Source organism: Besnoitia besnoiti, chromosome VI, assembly GCF_002563875.1.
Source record: "Besnoitia besnoiti strain Bb-Ger1 chromosome VI, whole genome shotgun sequence".
Taxonomy (NCBI): domain Eukaryota; phylum Apicomplexa; class Conoidasida; order Eucoccidiorida; family Sarcocystidae; genus Besnoitia; species Besnoitia besnoiti.
In genome coordinates, this window is record NC_042361.1 from 1,555,828 (window position 1) to 1,571,499 (window position 15,672).

At 53.9% G+C, this 15,672-nt stretch overlaps 3 protein-coding genes across 3 annotated transcripts; 2 read left to right on the top strand and 1 right to left on the bottom strand.

The window, feature by feature from the left end:
• Positions 1 to 3,866: 3,866 nt before the first annotated feature.
• BESB_066330 (putative Elicitor-responsive protein) lies at positions 3,867 to 5,372 on the bottom strand (the record flags this gene model as incomplete). The annotated part of the gene is made up of 4 exons (XM_029365026.1): positions 3,867 to 4,265; positions 4,462 to 4,573; positions 4,796 to 4,920; positions 5,286 to 5,372. The coding sequence occupies 4 exons, from the start codon at positions 5,370 to 5,372 to the stop codon at positions 3,867 to 3,869; spliced, it is 723 nt and encodes a 240-aa protein (XP_029218609.1).
• A 3,363-nt stretch (positions 5,373 to 8,735) lies between these two features.
• Positions 8,736 to 10,797, top strand: BESB_066340 (ubiquitin-conjugating enzyme subfamily protein; the record flags this gene model as incomplete). The annotated part of the gene is made up of 4 exons (XM_029365027.1): positions 8,736 to 8,778; positions 9,334 to 9,540; positions 9,924 to 10,105; positions 10,723 to 10,797. The coding sequence occupies 4 exons, from the start codon at positions 8,736 to 8,738 to the stop codon at positions 10,795 to 10,797; spliced, it is 507 nt and encodes a 168-aa protein (XP_029218610.1).
• Positions 10,798 to 13,532: 2,735 nt separating this feature from the next.
• On the top strand, positions 13,533 to 14,999 carry BESB_066350 (putative TIM14 protein; the record flags this gene model as incomplete). Its single annotated transcript, XM_029365028.1, has 3 exons — positions 13,533 to 13,819; positions 14,400 to 14,473; positions 14,935 to 14,999. 3 exons carry the CDS (start codon positions 13,533 to 13,535, stop codon positions 14,997 to 14,999), a joined length of 426 nt encoding a protein of 141 aa, XP_029218611.1.
• Between the last annotated feature and the right edge of the window lie 673 nt (positions 15,000 to 15,672).

Sequence of the window (15,672 nt, forward strand, 5' to 3'; positions counted from 1 at the left end):
TATGACGGAGCTTCTCCAGTTCCGTCATAGCTAAAAGTGTGGGATTTCAATATCCTACTACATTAAGATTATTCCACATCGGTAATGTTCTAGGCGTAATATATGGATTCCTGTTCTCACTAATCTTAACAGCGAGAGAAAATTACTACTGAGATGGTTCTCGCCGCACTTCTGTTGCGACATTTGGTCCAGAGAGCTAATTTCACCACAACCGTCTCAGCCCGGCCGCGTCCTGCGAATCTGTAGGTAGAGGAGCCTCTGAAATCTCTCGGCGCTGCCAAGAAGTTTGTTGAGTTCTGCCGCGCAAAAACCGACCTGCGAAGATGAGGCAGCCTGAGCATATTACACCGAGATGCTCGGACCACGATGGCGCTCTGCGACGTCCAGCACTGCACAAACCGCTTCGTTGCCTGCTACTCTGTTGCGGTGCCGCTTCGCCCCCCCTCCCCTCCCGCTCCCCAACTGAAATACGCCCGCCACCCGCCCTCAGCCCCGCCATTATATCCTCGCGTACGTACGTGGTCCAGTAGAGGTGACTCTGACAGCGGCAGGAACCTCGTAATGCGTACTGTCCGTCGATGTTCACAGTAGACGAAAGAGGGAGGGGCGCGTCTGGCGGTGGTACCAGCTGGTCCTCACACAGAGTATTGTGGGCTTTACTATCCTCACATCGTGCCAGGAGGAGTGCAGCGTCATTGCCGCCTGCGTCACCTTCCTCTTTCTGGGGCACAACTTCTACACGATGACGCTGAAGGAGAGTCCAATCGGCCTCACTTCCCCAGGTCTCCGACGAAGATGCGGGACCCGGCACGAGCGGGCTGCTATACCCCTGAATTGCAGTAGTGAATGATGAGAGATGGGAAAGGTCCTGCTGTTCCGTCGAGGGGGGGAACGTGCACCACGGATCATATGAATTTCCACAGATTAGCCGTCAGATGCCGCCCACGGAGGTGACAGGGACTTCTTCGCCGGTACCGCCTCTGGCGAAGTCAATCCAGTCAGAGCTTTGACTTCTCCCTGTACTACGCAATGTTGCATCGTCTGCGACCCTTGAAGGTGGCATGCCCAAGGGACGCCAGTATCCGCCTCTGTTCCCCTCCGTCGCACTGCCAAGCGACGTTAGGACTTCGAGGAAAGGATCGGTATCACCGGCCGCACCTAATTGTACATCCATGACTAAGACATCTGGCAACATGATACAACCACACAAATAACGAAATACGAACACCTACTTCAAGAAATGAAGGACTTCGTCTCAATGTAAAATTCTGTGATGCCCACCGCCCACAACGGAGTTGACGCCCGTTCAAGGAGACACCAGGTTCCTGCGTAGTAACAGATTGCGAGTTTAGATCGATGGTGCTTCTCTGGCACTGCTCATGCTCCCTTCAACTGCAGGCGCACGATGTGAACCTGTTAAGAACAGGCCTGTTCCCCGACTTCCAAAAACCCAAAACGCCACTGTGGTAGCTTGGGTGACGCCTCAACAGTCCACAAGGTAGAACCAACAAGCTGTTAAATATGCGTCGCAGGGGCGGCCACCGGGCGCGTGATCTCTAATTCGACGATGGTGTTCCGCGTGCTCCTGATGTTTATTTGAGCCCACAAAAAGGTGCGGACGTGCTTGGCAGATCTGATATCGCTATACTACGGTTGCAAGGACACAAGCTACGATCCTCACATGTCTACAAGAGTGTAACAGAACCCTAGGAGCACTCTGCCCAGGACCATGAAGGGCTTGCCACACATCACTACGCTCCCGTCTCAAGTCATTGCGTAACACTGCTCGCATAGCCTCAATTATCGATGAAGTGAATACGGAGGCTGTTGCCAACGAACCGCCTGCTCCGCCGAAGCGCAGAAGAACTGATCGCCAAACCGTCTCTCAGGCGCCCTTTCCCAGCACGCGCGCACACTCGGAGCTGGTTCTTTGGACATATCCCTTAGGAAGTACAGGTTTTCTAAGGTGCGTAGCCCAGTGGAAAAATCTGCTGCACTACACCAGTGGGTCAACGACAGATGCTCGTGCAATGGAGGGTCACAAATGTAGTACAAAAGAGATCCAAGAAACGAAGTACTTCCCCCTTCTGTCTGGACATCACCTGGTGAGCTTACACGAACCAACTAGTGTACCACTCGTCGTCTCTCGTATACCTTCCTGCAACTCGGCTGCGGCACCATGACACCAACCAAGAGGAAAGCAACTCTCGTCCCACGAATACATCGAGAGAAACTCGCAAAGCATGTGATCCATCGCACAACAAACTCTCCCTCCTTGCCAACGACCGGATATCTTTGGAGTGCAACTGAGCTTTCGTTTTCCAGAAACACTTCGCCGCGGCTCCACAAGAACATGTTCGAGCTCGCGTTGCAGAGACCCCCCGGCCGCAACACCGCGGGCTAACACGGGGTCTGAGCCGAGTAGGCCGCTCGGTTGTCTCTGTAAGATTACCGCAGCCATGTCCGTATGCGGTCCTGTTATAGCCCGCCAGAGCCGGACGAAACGTCCCAGGGGTGGATAGGGTTTTGCTGGATCACGTCCGTTATTGCTTACCCAACAGCGTTGCACCTCCAGAAGCCAGCATCTTGCCGGCGGTTGCGTCGCGATGGGTAGACCCTGTGATTATGGGGACTGGGACAACCGGTGAATGCCGGTAGGAGAAGGGGGGCGCAGCGCAGCCTCAACTCACAGCACGCCTGCGGGTGCAAGAGGTGGGAGTGAGTTCAGCTCCTGAAAGGCCATTGCGTCGGCACCGAATGAAGATTCGTAACAGCGCCTCCTCAGTAGCTCTGGACACGAGGACACATACCTTTTCGAGGACTTCCGTATCATCTCGCAACGCAGCAACGCGAGATGAAATATGGTATGCGGCAAGCGGACTGGAGAATCGTCATGCATAGCAGAAAAGAATAGGACGTCTCCACCTTGTCTAGTAGGCATGGCGCCTGCTGCTCCTGCACGCCTCCGGCTTACTAGTCGGCGGCGTAAACGACGTAGTCGACGGAGTTGCAGACCGTATCCCCTTTGCGCCCTGCCGAGCTCGACAAAGGCCGCCCCCGCCTTCTCCCTAACTGAGAATTGTATAACGACGCGAAACGAAATATGGCAACGCTCCCCTTCAGGTGACCAGTCCTTTGTATATGAAAGCTGTTACCTGTTGATGGGAAGCGAGAAAAACTTGCAGTGCTGGGTACCGCTATACTCAAGTACGCAGTCAGTGGCTGTTCGTGCCCTTCCCTCAGAATACCCACAAATAGGCGAGAGGCAGACCAGGGAATGAAGATGAGTCGAGAGGGAACGCGAGGGAATCACTCTCCTGTGGTTTCAGCGGAAAGCACTGCTTAAGCCAGTTACAAGTTCAGTTCCATTCTTAATGGTTGTTAGCATCTTCGGTATCGCAAGACATCAAATTGAACTGTAAGGACCATGCAAGGAGTGACGGACTGGCACAACAAGGTAAGAATTGGTTGAGCCTCTGAAAGCTCGACCTTACCCGCCCCCTTTTCCAATGGGGCGCGCCGCTCGCGTACAACGGTTGCGTCATCGCTGCGACTCGAGTTTTGACCTTTTATCCCGCTCTCAGGTTACACCCGCCCCACGGGAAGGTATCGCTGGAAACTGAGATGAACCTTGTACCATCGGGAACTCGGCCTCACACAACAGTGGTAGCAACGTATCAGCCCCTTCGAGTTCGCGGAAGACTACTCATACGCTTAAGGAAACTATGTACTGAGACACTTAGAGCATCCAGTACCCGTCATGGATTCGCCTCTTCAATGCCACCTCCCGGTCTCAAACGGTTCTGCCATCCCTGTTATCAATCCGCGGGTACGCGCGCCACATGTATGCATGCGATATGCTTTGTCTATCTTGGAGGGTACGGGTTTCCCGGAGGATACGCGTAGTATTGCTGCGCAGGAGGCTGTCCGTACGGCGCAGGAGGCGGATAGGCAGCGACGCCTGGAGAGACGGTATACCCTACAGGAGGCGGGGCGTAAGCTGCAGAGGGTACTACACCATACGCGGGTGGTCCTGCTGGGTAGCCAGCCGGTGGGGCGTAGTAGGGCATTCCTGCTACGGGCTGTGCCGCTTGCATAGGGCTGGGGCCATAACCGATTGTGTATCCTGCGGGGCATGGAGCTGATGCTACGAAAGTTGGTGCTGAAGCTGAAGATGGAGGAGCAGACTCGTTCGCCTTCACCTTAGGATCGAACTCGATTGTGATCTTCAAGTACCCCGCGCGTCGGCCCTCCTTCCGAGTTAGCTGCGGGCACCGCACGGACCTGGCGCCCGTATGCATATATCTACGTGCAGGCTGCGCGGCTGTGGATGAACACGCTTTAGGATTTCCTGCCGCTCCTGTGTACCAATTGTGAATTCTTCCGACCCACAGGTCCAGGCATGACAAGTTCTAGATCATATCGAGAAAATAGATAATCGTGGGCACTGTTCTCGATTACCTCAATCTCAGCATTATACAGACGGGTTCCGTATACGATGGGGGACAGAGTGACATCTGCCATGCCGACGTAGTCATCCTTCGTGAGCTTGTCCTTATCCATCACTCTGAATCTGCAAGAGATGAAGCACGGAAGTGGCCATTGCACACGGCTCCCTTGTGTGCGTTTTCGCAAAATGCACGTAAATACAGAGGACTTGGGTAGCATACTCCACCATAGAACATTCGCATTCAAATTAGCCGCTCTCAGTCGTTAGCGCCGACCACAGTTTCACGCAAACGCCTGAAGCCTTCACATGCGCAGCTTCCCTAGTACTTTCCGTGTGATACCTTACCTCATTTGCGCCTCGCCCGCATAATCCATTTTGAACGTTTGATTCCAAGTCGGCGTATTGTTTCCATGATCGTCAACGTTGGTTTTGAACGTGTGGCTCCCCATGGTCACGATGCAGTACGGGTCCTGAGGAGGACACAGATATTATTGGACGATGTAGTTTCCCCAAGCACGATTTCTTTCCGTTCTCGTCCGCATCTTTCCCTCGTTGCACATAAGATGGAATAAACCCGCATATACACACACATTTGTGCACCGCTAATTGCACTGAATAAGACACATCATTGAAGTAGGGGTAGCTGCAAGTGATCCGTTTAGCGCAGGAAGGGAGCATGGTTCCACAGGTGCTGTTGATCTAATGTCTTCTCAGAGGACACTTCCTAAAACCGCGGTTTCTGCCAATGGTGATATTGTTCGTCTATTCAACAGTCGTTTCCGAGACATACTCCCAATGGCACACGCATTTCCAAGGTTTCTCGTCCGTTTCTCACCATCTTTGTAATCAGATTAGTACTGTGCAGCTCACGAGCCCCGTGAACGGTAACCGTTATGTGTGTCGGCTGATTCGGGTCCGACATTTTCGAGACTTGCAGGATACCGGCTCTGAGAATATGCAACCGTCCAATGACAGGAATTCACGTACACACGCGTGCGTGGGCATGTGAGCAATGGTAGGCTGCACTACACTTCCGCTACAATACAAATCGCTTGCCAACCAGGTGAAACACGCGGACGAACACCTGTCGAAACTGACCGAAGTATCCGGTCGGGTACCTATGGAGAAAGCACGGGAAGAATTGACACGCGTACCAGCATACACGAAACACGGCTCAAAAGCGCGTAAGCGTTGGATGCGTGTCGTATATACGTGAGGACGTAGGCTATATATATATATATATATATATATATATATTTTATATACACATATATATCACATATATATCTGAAGAGACACGAGGGCCGCACACGGGGTATGAATTTCCACTCTCATCTAGTACGAGAAACATGCATGTACACGTGTTTGCTTTCTTAACTTGGAGCTTGGAGACAACAGGAAATGTGAGCGAAGTTTTGTCAATACGATCAGCCACCGATGGCAAAGATGGCTGTCGGCACCTTTTCAGGCGCACAGTCCACATAAAGTGTCCGATGGAATGAAGGCGGAACGGAAAAGGATTCACAGCCATACGCGAGTGTAAGCCTTTCTCCATCAAAAATACATATAAACCGCAGCATCCAATATCACCTGCAAACTTTGCAGTTGCATGGGTATGAGTTTTATGGGGTTTGCTTCCACATACACAGGGAAACCTATGTGTTTATTCCGCTGGACCAGCCGTCGCCAATCGGCTATGTCTGCTAGAAATGCGATGTCTAAAATTCCCTCGTCGCACCGTTCTGTTTCTCTGAGCGGCTTCCGAACCTGCAACGAAGAAAACTGTATCCGCTGGGCCACGCAGCAAGCACTGTGAAACTAGTTGTGACGAGGCGGAGATCGCGTCTCTCGACAGAACCTAAAATACGAGTTCCAAAAGGCTCCAGATGCCTCCGATCCTTTTGCGGTGCACACACTGTAAAACAGCAAGAAAGAAGTTAGCAGCGACGCTCTGAGGCTGAAACCGGCGGCGAAACCAGAGACCGCCGTTTCTGAGACGCTCGCGACACCAATTGTTACGGTAGACGGCGCGCCTTTGGCAGAGATTGCTGTGTGTCTCTCAAGGCACAGGAACGCAACAAAATCTGCACTTCCACGGCGAAATACAATGGGAGGTCCGCTTCGAACTCTTCCAGCCCCTCTCCCTCTACCATCTAGCGTTCGCACCCCTCCTCAACGTCTGACAAGCCTGACACTCGTTCTTTGAAGGCGAGACAAAACGCAGGTCGCATGAGACGTCGGCGGCTTATCGACCGCGTTCTGCTGCCAGCTGCTTCGGAAACGTTCCGTTCCTGCACACGTTGCCGCAGCGCATAGATCAGCTGCGTTGTAAGCAGATTCTGACTTGGTTGCGCTTCTTCGGTGCAATTCCCAACTTTCGCTGAGCTGGTCTGTTTTGGCGAGGTACATACCTGTTTTTTATTTTCGTTAGTGCGGCAGCCTGCCTGACCAGGCTCCAAGAGGAGCCGCCTCCACGCGGTGTGTGCGCAGGCACCATGCCTCTAAAGACTGTGCGCCCTTTCTGTTCTTCTGCCTTTCCGCCTGAAAGTCTGGTAACCTCCAGCACCCCATGAGAATGCAACGAGCAAGCAAGGGACGTGCGCGTGGCAAGCAAGGCTCTCCTCTGTTGACAGCGTTCGAGTCTGCCGCGTAACCCGAGGCAGAGCAACCGGGCAAACGGCGATGAGCCGAATATTGGACGGCCCCCTTCTCGGCCTGTTTTTCCATTTTTCCGATAGAAAGGCTCAACTCTCGCCAGTCCATATCGTGCGCTCTGCAACCGAAGTGCCGCATTTCTTCACAGAATGCGGTGCAGTCAAGATTCAAGTCAGAGCTGCACACCACTTTCCGGCAGAAGGGTGGAATGTGAGTTTTTTTCTTTTCTCTCCCAGCTACGGAGTGACTGCTCGCTTCTTGCTCAAACGGGCCGCAGGGTCGCGCCGGAATCGTACCCCTGCAGCGCGCTTCCCACGTGGGCGTGCTGAGGAGCTGGCGGCGAAAGGAATGCTTGAATGCAGAGTTTTATTAACTGCTGTGTTCGTTTCTTCTTCGTACGTAGACGTGCGATGGTCGGAGATGACTGTTCACTAGTTCTGTGCGTGAGCATGGAAGGGCGGTGCGTATGCATGTGCGCGTGAGAAAGACACAGCGAACCTGAGCACGGTTTCTGCACATGCTGTTCCTGCTGTTCCGACTTCGCTGTGAGGTTTCCGCCTCTCTGTCTCTCTCGGCCCCTCTTCTCCCCCTTCACTGCACCTTTTTGCTTTTCTCTGGTTCACTCCTGCACTGCCGTTCCTCCAACTCAAAACGAGTCTAGGTTAAAGGACGTCTCCGCGTTCTTCTCCCTCTGTTCGAAGCACAGTCCGTGGAGTCTCCTCTCTTGCGTGCATCCTGCGCTTTCTTTCGCGCTCCTTTCACCTAGCTCTTCTCTAGTCCCTCGGCTTTTCACTGCTCTGCGAGAAGCGCGCACTGTACGCGGGTTCCGAAGGGAGTCTCCGCGTCGATTTTGCATGACTGGCGCCGACTCCCGCAGATTTTGCGCCGCCATTTCTCCTTCTCTCGGCCGCTTCAGCCCGTTGTTTCCTCGCATGTTGGCAACCTTGTTTGCTGCTCTTCGCTCGCTATCCTCCGTATCTGCTGTCTCATCTGCTGGGCTCTTTGGATTCGCCTGAATCCCTCTGTGCGCCGCCGCGTCATTTTCGTCTCTTCCCTGTGCGGTCGGTGCTCCAAGTCGAGCCACTAAACCCCCAGCACGCGTCGGTCCCCCGCGCCTTTTCGTATCCACTGCGTCTCCTTTTTGCTTCTCTTTTTTTTTCACTGCGTGAGACATTTTCCCCCCTTCTGTAGCTCCTCGCCCGAGTCTCTCGTCTCGAGTTACGGCACTGCCAGCCCTGCGCGGCGCCGTCTCACGTTTCGCGGGCAGTTGCGTCCCTGCCGGCTCCTACTGCCCCTGTGGAAACTGCCTCGAGACGCTCATCCAGCAAGGATCTCCTTTTTCAGAAGGTCGCGTGCACAGGCCTCGCAGAGTCGGACCGGAGACAGCGGTGTGCGTAGAGTTCTCTCTTTTGCGGGTTGCGCTGTCGCACTCCGTCGCCGGCGTGCCTTCGCGGCCAAAATCGAGCGTCCTCTGTCCGTCTGAGGCGAAAAAAGGCTCCGAATCGCTGCAGAGAGAGAGACGCGGTCGGCGCCAGGGCGAGGTGGGAGGATCGGCGACGCAGATCGTGGAACGAGCACCCGTGGAGGCAAGGGAACCATTTTGACGTCGTGCTGCGTCCCCTGCGCCAAAATGACAAACATCGCTAGAGAACTTCTCAAAAAGCAGTTTCTCGGTGAGACTTCGGTTCACGTCTCGAGCAGAGAAGGGGGGAAGAGGCAGCGACTGCGCTTAAAAGAGCCGCACAGATCTCCGGATCTCTCAGCTCGTCTAGCGACAGAAATGAACTCGTAAAGGCTTCCGTCCGAACGTCATGAAACATACATACACACATGAATATATACATATATATAACCCAAGGAATATATGCGTACATACAGACATAAATACATACAACACACATATATATATATATATATATATATCTGGCAGATACCGTACATGTTGTATACACGTATCTACAGTGCAGCGATCGCGTTTGTGTGTATACACATGTTTGCGTATATGCATTCCATGCCTTTAATCCGCTGGCGCCAGCCTTCGGCGTGGGTCGAGTCCGTTGCCTGCGGAATTGACTCGACACAGAGAGAAGACAGTGTCGCCCCAGCGTATCCGAGCTGCGCGCCACTTCACGTCTGGCTCGCGGCCGCCCAGGTCGCTTGGAAGGAATACCTGGGGTTCCAGATGTCTTCAGGTGTACGCCTCGGTGCGGCGCGGATGCGGTGTGCAGAGTTGAGTCGAGACTGTCCGAGCGGCTGCAGCGTCGGCTTGGACGACGAGGCCGGCGGCGACTTCTTCGTGTGGCGTGTCTGCTTCGAAGGCCCTCCCGACACGCTCTACGAAGGCGGCATTTTCAACGCCGCGCTCAGGTTTCCGCCAGACTTCCCCAATCACCCGCCAGAGATGAAATTTCTGCAAGACATGTGGCACCCCAACAGTACGTCCGCCGCCGACTGCGCGCGGCTTTCGTGCGCGAGGTCGCGAGAAGAAAAGAGAGAGGGATGAGGGCAGAGAAGGGGCGTCAGTATCGAGGGCAGCGGCCCGAAGAAGAGAGGAGGAACGAAGGGGGTACGCGTCGTGGTGGTGGCGTGCGTTTTTCCGAGGTCGCGGGGATGTGCCTGACTTTCGACACAAGCTCAGAGAGGCATTTGCTCAGAGCCTCGTTGATTCTCGGGCTCGCTCCTCTTCACATGCCAGTGTCGTCCTTCGCGGTGGAGCGCATCGCTGTCGCGCTTCCGCGTCCTGCTTGCTATCTCTGAACGTATCTGGGCGGCAGTGACGTTCGCTCGACCTTCGTTGCTTTCCTTCGACTTCATGCAGTTTACCCCGACGGGCGAGTCTGCATCAGCATTCTCCATCCGCCGGGAGACGACGTCTTCAACGAGCAAGAGAAGGCCGAAGAACGCTGGCGACCCATCCTAGGCGTGGAAGCCATTCTCCTCTCTGTCATTTCCATGCTCGGCGAACCGAACCTCGAGTCGCCCGCAAACATCGACGCAGCGGTCAGTCTCTTCTCCCGTGGCGCGCGCCTTGTCTCAGTCGAGAGGAGACAGGCCGGCGTCCTCGAGGAAAGCAGGAGCGCTACATTCATTTAAATGCGTTTGCTGCGGTTTGAAAAGGGCTACAGAGAGAAGGAAATGGAGCCGTGCGCCGACAAGCAGGCAACTGCTAACAGGAAGCCCTCCCCCGCACATTTGTATTCACACATAAACACTTAAATATATATATGTATATATATCACATTTTGATTCGTGGTGACGGAGATACATCGAGGCCAGCGAACCGTTTTTCTGCTTCGCGAGTGTGGCAGCTGAGAGCCACGGACGCGGATCGGGGAGTTGGGCACATGTATCTGCTTCATGGTGCTTAGATCAAGATTAAAAATGCCTGTATCTGCGTGTACGTTTCCACCTCCTCACGCATTTCGCACCTTCCTCTTCGCGACAAGCGTCGGCGTCGCTCCTCTTTGGCTCAGGCCGGCGGGTAGCCATCATCGCTTGCGGCGGCGCATCCCGCGCCAGTGGAGAGCACCGCGCATTCAGACAGCTGAGCTGACGCGCGTGTATCGTCTGTGTAGAGGCATGCCTGTTTTCCGGGTGTGGGTGTCGCGTGTCCGCAGGTTCAGTACAAGAAGGATTTGCCTGAATACAAGAAGCGAGTGCGCGCCTTGACTCGGAAGAGCGTCGAAGGCTGAAGAGACGCTGTTGTGCGTTTCTTGCTCCGGAGGAGCCACGCGTCGAGCCGGCGAAGGGGAATTTAAGTCTCACGGAAAGCGAGCTTCCTTCTGAAGCATCAACCTTCACTGAAGGAGACATCGTGCAGGGCGCGGAGGAGCCTGTTGTCTTTTTGGCTGCGGCCACGGGGGGGCTTTTTTTCTCTCTTGTTCTCGCACTTTCACTCGCCTCGCTTTCGAGCTTCTGCGACCCCTTGCTGTGTCCTGACTCTCTTCCTCCGCTCTCTCTGGCTTTGTCCGCTTTGTCCGGCGCACTCTGAGATACCGCGCGGCTCCTCTGAACCGCTCCTACACGCGTTTGTGATGCGAAGAATTAGATGAATCTTTCGCGTCCAGTGGTGACTACCTCCCGGGGTGTTACATACAGCTGACGCCGCGAAATGCAGATCTGCGGCACAGTGTTTCTGTCATTTCCGTCCTCCAGAGCTTCATCCGTCTTCTCAAAATACGCGAGCGACGCGCTTTGTTTGACGTTCCCTGCATCCTCCGCATTAAAGTCTTTGCTGCAAGCGCCAGGCTGAACCCGCAGACGTGTGCTTCGCTTTCTCTCTACGAGTTACACGGTGACTCCACGATAGAACTCTCTCAGGCGTCTATATGCATAAATACACATGTGTAATATATATATATATAATAAATATTTATATCATATATATGTATCACGCATACGATTCACGTCATACGGAAGACGCAATAAATGCGTAAAGACGCACTAGAGAAGGCTGGACGCCCGCGTGCCTACGGCAGAGTGCACAGAAGGCGCTCGCGGCGAAGTGTCTCGATGAGCGTTGTGAAGGGAAACCGACAGAATTCTCAGGGCGGCGCTCGCCTGAATAAGCAATCGCTTCTTCTATCCATCAACCTAGAATTTCATACGTGAAACTCCGTGTTCTCCAAAAGAAAGAAGACGTTTCTGTACTGCTGAAGGAAAGCGGCTACAATGAATCCGACCTCATTCTGTACCACACAAGGAGTATGCTATATATGTAGGCATATTGGTATAGGAGTATACATACAAGTACTCACGCATGTAGGGCGAGCTCCAGGCTTAACTTGCAGGCCTAGGAAGGTATTACGACGTTGATGCATATGCATGTGTGTAGGCGTGTCTCAGGCGCGACAGCGAGCTCTCTTGTCTCGGTTTCACCTACATAGGCAGCCCACATTGGAGCGGCTTTCCTCTCACTTTTGCGAAACGCATGGCGCCGTCTTGGTGAATAGGTTCGCAGGCTCCCGAGATCAGTGATCTTCTGAAACACGCTGGCGTGTATCCGCCGCACGCCAGTTAGTTTTTTGTCGGGTTTTCAGGCGCTGGCTGTCGGTTTGCCTGGCCTCCGAGTTTGTGGATCGATTGCAGGGTTTTTGATCAAGAACGAATGGAAATACGCGACCGCCGTGGTGCAGAGAGGCGAGGCCTCTCCTGAAGAGGAGATAATCGAACTTCGTGCCGCCTCCACGGCTCCCGCGGGGTCGAAAGACACGAGGCGAATTCGCATCGACTGCTGCCTCAGTCGTAAGTTTCGCAGGGGTCAGCCGCGACTGCGGCTGACCTTGCGGCGAGCAGCAGAAAGGCGCAGCCATCATTCTCCCTTCCGCGTGTCCTGCGCTTCGGATGACTTGATTCTCCCCTTCGAGCGTCTTCTCTCGAAAATCCGCGTGTCGCTGCTCTCTTTTTCCCTCACTTTTCCCCCGGCGCTCCGTGTCTCCTTTCGACGCCGACTTTGCGCACGCGCGAGCGCTTGGCCGGCACGGAGACAGAGTTGCGATGAAACGAGCGGTTTTCGGGCTTTTTTTGTCCGCCCCCCTTCTCCTGCGGAAACATCCTTCTCTTTTTGCGCTTTCCCCGCTTAACAGCGATTGGAAATCTCAACCGTGCGCGTGCTTCCCCTCTCGTCGGCTCTACGCGCACTCAGTTGCGGCGACACTTCGTGCATGCGCTCCACTTTCCCCGCCAGGAGATTCCGTATCTTTGCAAAGCTTTTTGCTTTTTCGCATTTTTCCGCCTTCGCCAGACCCCGCTGGCCCTCCAGAACGGCGTCTACCTGCCATGCGTGCCTGGGCATCTGATTCAGCGTATGATTTTCCGCGCGTGCAGGCCGACTGCTTCTCAAAACTGAGTCGCCGTTTCTCAGTACTCTGTGCCAACTTCTTGCGTCGCCTCGCGTGAAATTTTTTTCCCTGCGTCGCGGGAACTGGAGAAGGTCTGTTTGCCTGATTCCTGGGCCGTCCTCTCTCTGTGGGAACGCTGATCGTTCCTTCTTTTCGCTGAAAAATCCAGGTTTTGACGGCCGCGAGGGCCAACCGCGCGAGTTTTCAAGTCCCGAGCATTGCAACTGTCTTCCGGCTAGGTTGCTGGTTGCGAGAAGGCGAGGTGAGACGTTTTTCTTCTGTTCGGTCACGGTCTGCCCTTCTTTTGTCACGCGTTTCTCTCGCTCTAGTCCTCCCTCACTCGCCATTCTCTCTCCTGTATCCTGCGCCTCCTCCTTGCGCACCACACACTGCCGTCGTCTCCGCGTCGCCTTCTCTCTCCCTGTCCTCTCGCCTCTCGCCTCGCCTCTCCTTCGCATCCCCTTGCGGTTTCTTTGCTCTTGATCTCGTGTCCAGCGGGGTTTTGCCTACCTTTTTCCCTCCGCCTCCTCTCCTGTCTCTTCTGTCTACCTCAGTTCCGTTACTCCGCATTTTCTTTCTTCGCCACAATGTGGCCTATGATCTGTCTTCTCGTGGGCGGCGCGGCGTTCGCGGCGCGCCGCGGGCTGCGCGAGGCTGCGGTGTGGCAGGCCGCGCGGAAAGCTGCGGCGGAGAAGGCTGGGGAGAAGGGCGGCGAAGCTGCGAAGGGGATGCCTGGCGACTTCAGCGAGACGCTGAGGCAGTGGACTGAGAAGGCTGGCAACCTAGGCAGCTACTGGAAGGCCTTCTCGCGCGACTTGCGCGGATTCGAGAACCCGATGACCCAAGCTGAAGCGTACCAGATCTTGCGACTAAAGTGAGACACGCGCGGCGCTCTGCATGTGCTGTCATGGGACTGGGCTCACGGGGTTGATACAGGCGAGAGAGAAAGAGAAGAAAACAGAAAATGGAGACACAACGGCAGACACACAGATGCCGACGGCGGGGGGGGGGGGGGGCGGCGAAGGGGGAAGGGACACAGAATGGGGGAGAAGACAATGAAGGAAAACTTGAGAGGGCGGCGATGGAAGAGAAGAAGGGAGAAGTCCTGATACTCGTGAAGCAAATGGCGCGTGGATCGGAGAAACGAAAAGTAGAGGATGGGAAGGAGCCAAGAGACGCGGCGGGGTATCCATCCAGTCACGCAGAGAGTCGTGCGAAAGAGGAATAAGACGACGCGGCTAGGCATTCCGGCATGAAAGCGGAGACAAGTTAGCTTTCATCTTCCTAGTCGTTTCTCTTCTGCCTTTTACTCTTCTGTGGCGTTTTTCCTACGTCTTGCTCGTCTTCCAGTTTCTATGCAGGCGCATGCTTTGCCGTTAATCTTCGCGTCTCTGCCCTCGCAGTTCAGTATTTTACCTTCTCCGCGTTTTTCGCTTGCTCCTCTGTTTCTGTAGTGCGGCGGCGTCGAGGGAGAAGATCTTGCAAACTCACAAGCAGCTCATGCTCAAGAATCACCCCGACAACGGAGGTGAGAAATGCAAAACAATGTCCAGCTGTGTGATTACAGCCCTTATAATTATTATTGCGCAATTGCGGCTAGACCGAAGGAGTTGACGAATGGTTCCAAGAAATAGGAGCTCGCGTTTATTCTTGGGGAGATTTGCTTTTTGTTTGTGTCTTCTTCAGCCTTCGTGGTTTCGATTTTACAGCTTTCTTTGGCTTCGCTGGCGGCATCTTTGTGCGTTTTTTGTTCCTTTCGTCCCTGCTGTCGCGTCTGTCTACCCCAGTCTGTTCCTGTATAAGGCGCTTCCCTGTGCGTATCTGCACTTCCTCGGCTCTCTGCCTGTTGTCCTGTTTTTTCGCTCCGTTTTGTTCCGTTTTCTTGCACTTTCGCTGTTTACCCGGTGCGTGGCTGTCGTAGGTGTTTCGCTTATTTCCAAGCAGAAGCGTTTCTTGTGTTCTTTTTTTTTCGATTTTCGCTTTTCTCAGGCTCTACCTACATGGCGACGAAGGTGAACGAGGCGAAAGAAAAGTTGCTGAAGGGCGGCCGCTAAGAAATTGGAGGAGGAGAGACATGTAGCTCGCCCGCTGCGCTCGACTCCATGCATGCGTGTTCCGCTGTTTCGCATTTCTTTTTCTGGTCTGCATCAGGTTGTTCATTTGCTGTGCGCTTGCGTGCGTTCATCAGCTTTTCCTAGCATGACTCCGGTTCATTGGCATTCGAATTTGAAAGTCCAGGGATATCTGTCGGGCATTCTTTCGCTCTTCCTCCCTTTTGGCTGCTTTCTTTCCTCTGCCCTAATTTTGCGATCCCATAGTCTCCGTCTAAGGCTCTCCTTTCCCAGCTTGCTGAACTCCCGAATTTGTCTTCGTGCTTCTCTCTCGTCGTTGTATGGCCTCATTTGTATCTGGTGTAAACTTATTCAGTCTTTCTGAAAAGGCGTCTTCGCTCAGCAGTGTCTTCCAGCGTCATCCATCGACAACAAGCGCTGCCCACGAAATAGAGCTCACATAATTGCGAATCCCGCGTCGGAACACTCGAAACTACCAGTATCTATCTGGATGCAATCACAGAAAGTCGTTCACACTCGTTCGCCTTACCTAGGCGAATAAATACAATATATATGTATCTATCTATACAGATTCTCGTATGTCGGCCCTAGTCGGATAGAGTCCCGCCATTTAGCATCTATCATTCACGGTCGTATTCGATGTGTATGCACACTA